The sequence below is a fragment of the Branchiostoma belcheri genome, unplaced genomic scaffold (assembly GCF_001625305.1).
Source record: "Branchiostoma belcheri isolate BF01 breed outbred unplaced genomic scaffold, Haploidv18h27 scaffold598, whole genome shotgun sequence".
Taxonomy (NCBI): Eukaryota; Metazoa; Chordata; class Leptocardii; order Amphioxiformes; family Branchiostomatidae; genus Branchiostoma; species Branchiostoma belcheri.
In genome coordinates this window covers 882-5,152 of record NW_017804240.1, presented here as the reverse complement: position 1 = coordinate 5,152, position 4,271 = coordinate 882, and the positions used below count along the sequence as shown (strand labels likewise).

Genomic DNA, 4,271 nt, shown 5'->3' with positions numbered 1-4,271 from the left:
TTGTATTATATTTTGGTTTGATTTGTAATTCCGTGACCCCGCCCTCACCCTCGACCTTGTTGAAAAGCGGTATGTACCGAACAAGCATTCGAGATTAAATAAAGGCTTACTACTACTACTACTACTACTACTACTATACAACATGTACACTGTACATATACCACTTCCTGAAGGCATGTGCTGGGACACTATCGGGTTACCTCCCAGTCAATCAACTGTCAAAATTACCTCCCACCAGCATGAAACTGAAATTACTTAAGACGGACAAACCCATAAACTCAAACCCAATACAACTTCAACTTCTGTACCCGGATTACAAGACCTCTGGAAAAGTAAAGAAAAAAATCTCCGCACCCAGGGCATTGCCAAAAGCTTTTGTCAGCATCTTAATGAAGATACAATGCTTTCTTTGATTACTGAATTTTACCTCAAATATTGTTGGCCCGACTTCCGCCAAGTCGTTGTTGTAGTTGGGTTGTTGTTTGAAGACGTTGTCTACCATCTTGGCGAGCACGGCCATGTTCCCGCCAGCGTACAGCACACTCAGGTCCATCAGCTTCGGAACGTCAAACAAGAAGTTCTCGTACAAGATGTCTCCAAACGTCTTAGGAGTGAAGAAGTTTTCCTGGGGGTGAAATAAAGTACAAAGATTATTTAAGAAAACTTTCGTGAATTATATATTAAGTTTCATCAGGTTGGTAAGTCATTGAATAAAGTGACTCTTTGTACACAACCAAGTGTTTTATTCAGCTGATGTTTTGGTGACCTGTCACCTTCCTCAGGGCAATTGTCTTTGGTTGCTTTATTTATTCAAGAACTCAAGAACACTTAAGAACATTCCTAATTAACATGAACTGTTGATTGCATTTAGGTAGATCCTCAAAAGACAAAAATCTTCTGTTCAAAGTCAAAAGAAATATGTGTTTTTTTTTTGTCATGGCCTAGCTACAATTCAGTACAAAAAGAAAATTGTAATAAGTCATTCTTCATTTATTTATTAATAGTGGAGGTGAGAACTCTGACCTTTGACTCCTTGTGCGTGGCCATCCTCATGAAGACCATGAAGAACAGGCGGTGTAAGGTCTCCTCCTGCTGTTTCAGGTCAGCCGGAAGTTCAAGTGGGGGGTCATAGGACCTGATGTGGGGAAAAAAGGTTAGAAGATCATTAAGTTATGAATATGATGATATACAGCATTTTACCTTTATCTCTGTGCATACATGTACATTAAATTTTGTGTTCTTGAGAAATAATGAATTTTTTGTACTCTTGGGAACAGCAGTATTGTTTTGGGTAGATAAGTTTCTGAGTTTGTACAGACAGAGCAGGTTGACAGTACATAGGTGGGGGTACAGGGGTTTTTCTAAACAGGGGAACAGGGGCGCTGCGCCCTCATGTAACAAACCAGCGCCCTCATATCAATTTTCAGATTGAAGCCTAAGTCTTTTTCAAAATCATCTTTTTCCAGTAAAAATACAAAAACAACACCACATAACAATGTATTCTAGCATTACAAACTATGTTACTCTCATAAAAATTCCAAAATCTTACCATAAACATGAAAATTCAGCTCTAGTAGTAAAAGTTTGAATGGAATAAACAATGTTCATTGAGAACTTGCTCAAAGACAAGTAGCTGGGCCTCCTTCATTTGCATACTATAGAACAGGCTCTGAAGTGAAACATGAGACCTGAGTTTGTAGCAGCTTGGATGAATGTGTTGCTATTTTGCCATTATGGGAAAGGTTTGAGCTTGTGGCAAACCCAGTGTTGTCATCTGGAGTAGTAACATTAATCACTAATTGCGTACTAGAAAGGGTGATTTGCAGATTGTGTGTACTGCTGATTGTACATGTACTTACAATGTATATTTTACAAGGGAGATAGAAATAGAAATTTGGGAAGAATATTGAGAAAAATAACCTTGAATTCTTTTAGTCTATTTATCCTTCTCCTATGCCTTTCACATACATTATACTAATGGAAATTTGTATTGAGCATTATATTTATCATATTCAATTAATTGTAAGAGGACTGTGTAAGAGGACTGTGTGAGTGAGTGTCTAAATATTTTTTTTACAACCAGGTTACATGTACATCATAGTTGTTTGTTTTTAAAGAAACATACAATGAAAGAGTTCATATTTCCCCCCTCAAGTAGCCTCAAAATGTCCCATTTCAACTTCAAATTTTCAAAGGCTTCACATGGCGGAAGGGGGGATACCCCCCTTCCGCACCAACCCCCCCTCGGTCGCTTCGCTCCCTCGCCATGATTATGCTCCCCCATGCCAAATTTTTCTAGAAAAACCCCTGGGGTAGATTGATGGGCAGAATGATAGGTCAAAAAGTCAGGCACAGGAAATGGGGTCTGTGAATGTGAGGGTCTCAGATTCAGAATTTGGCCAGTTAAGCCAGCAGGAATATGGTGGACGAATTCAGAAAGCTTAAGTTCAAAATCTGTGCCTCTTGTTCTTTATTAGGACTACTAGTATATAGTACATTGTAATTGAAAAATGACTCATAAATCATCACCTTGGTGCATTCTGTAGGTAGGAGTTGAGACAGCTATGCAGGGATTCATCAAAGATGGTCTGAAATAAAATAATGTTTAATGTCTAAAGATCATGTGCATTGCACAACATACATGTAGAATTGCAAGCTACTGTAGAAATAGCTTCTACCAGGTAATGCCTAGAAGCACTTCTTAAGTTAGGGGTTTGTACAATGTGTGTACATTGGTGCCTGTTCATCCAAGTAGAGATGGTTGCATTGATTGCAGGAGGTCATTTTTGACAGTTTGGCTGATAGGAAGGTCAACAATGTAACCCAACACGGCTCACCAGTTAGTGGGTAGAAGAGTGGTTCGTACCTGGCACCAGAACTTGCTATGAGTCTGCTGCAGCAGCCAGCGCAGGGTTAGGGCTAGGGCTAGGGCTAGGGCTAGGGCTAGGGCTAGGGCTAGGGCTAGGGCTAGGGCTAGGGCTAGGGCTAGGGATAGATGTAGAACTGTAACAGGTAAGTACCTGGCACCAGAACTTGCTGTGAGTCTGCTGCAGTAGCCAGCGCAGGTCCTGTTCTAACAGAAGCGCCCGCTCCAGCCACTCCTCTAGCATCCCCGCCCGCTCCTCCTCCCGCAGGGCGGCCGGGTCAGGAGGGGCGACGTACGGCAGGAAGTTCACCTCAACCACCCACCGGGGATGCTGCAGGGAGAACACAGGTGAGTGTATTCAGACAGCCTAGCTTAACTGTGCCAAAAAAACAGTTACTCGAGCAACTGGACATGATTTTAGAAACGGTCAAACATTTCAGGTAGCATCCACTACCTTTCGTCAGTGGCACTAAGAGACTGCAGGAAAAATGCATTCTCTTTTTTTGGTGTATCTTATTACCTGGATGTCTAACCTTCACCAACTTAGCTTAAGTATGCTTTTATAAGCCCTCAAATGTATGACTAGAAGCTTGATGGCCAGGCCAATACTTCCGGAGTCAGGAGAATCAGGAACATCTTAATCCTGTTGATTTATGCATATGTACTATCAGTATCATGGACCAACTATTGTCACACTGGGAACTGTCTGTAACAATAGTGTAGGAGGCTCTGAGTCTGATAACTGGTTTCCATAGTGACAGAATTTTGAGCTCCTATTGGACTTATTAGCAGAAAAGGGAACCTGGAGACCCACATCTGGCAGAAAAATAGACGACATGGACAATGACAAAAAATGAGAAATAAAACCAGCAATCACTTTACATTGCAGAAGTGTTTCAATGAATTATTATAACATACTAATACATCAATAACCCATTGGAAATATAGATGAACGAAATACAGTGCTTAAACTTTAGGATTTATTTAACTCACCAGTACAGGGACCATCTGAGGCGTGCCGAACTCATCTTTAACAGTGACGTACTGCTGGTCCAATGGCTCCGGGCCAGTCTTGCTGCTCATCTTTCCTAGTGTCAGGATCTAGATTATCTGTTTTAAGAAGAGGAATTATACAGATTCTGTAAGAACTAGATAGTAATATTAGCGGTTGCTAATATAGACAGGTTTGCGTTGTACATAGTCATTGTAGTGTAACTTACAATATGTTTTTTGTGTGTGCTTTACCTTTTACAGGGTTCCTTCTCATCCTTTTCTAATCCCCACTTACCTTGTAAACAATTTCGTCATCAATATACTAACAAAAGAACAATAGTTACACCCAAAACAAAATTTCACTTCTTTATGACTTCTCTATGCCCCATGACCTGTAACCTTTTGAGGGTCA

General features: G+C 40.7%; 1 protein-coding gene across 1 annotated transcript in view; it reads right to left on the bottom strand.

The window, feature by feature from the left end:
- LOC109482179 (activating signal cointegrator 1 complex subunit 2-like) overlaps positions 1-3,963 on the bottom strand; it is a 9,343-nt gene extending 5,380 nt beyond the window's left edge. Inside the window, exons 1-5 of the mRNA XM_019784877.1 lie at positions 3,860-3,963; positions 3,021-3,197; positions 2,530-2,588; positions 1,024-1,135; positions 428-625 (exon numbers count right to left, since the gene is read on the bottom strand). Coding sequence (XP_019640436.1) covers positions 428-625; positions 1,024-1,135; positions 2,530-2,588; positions 3,021-3,197; positions 3,860-3,949 — 636 coding nt within the window. The 5' untranslated portion in view covers positions 3,950-3,963. The remainder of the gene's footprint in view (positions 1-427; positions 626-1,023; positions 1,136-2,529; positions 2,589-3,020; positions 3,198-3,859) is intronic.
- Between the last annotated feature and the right edge of the window lie 308 nt (positions 3,964-4,271).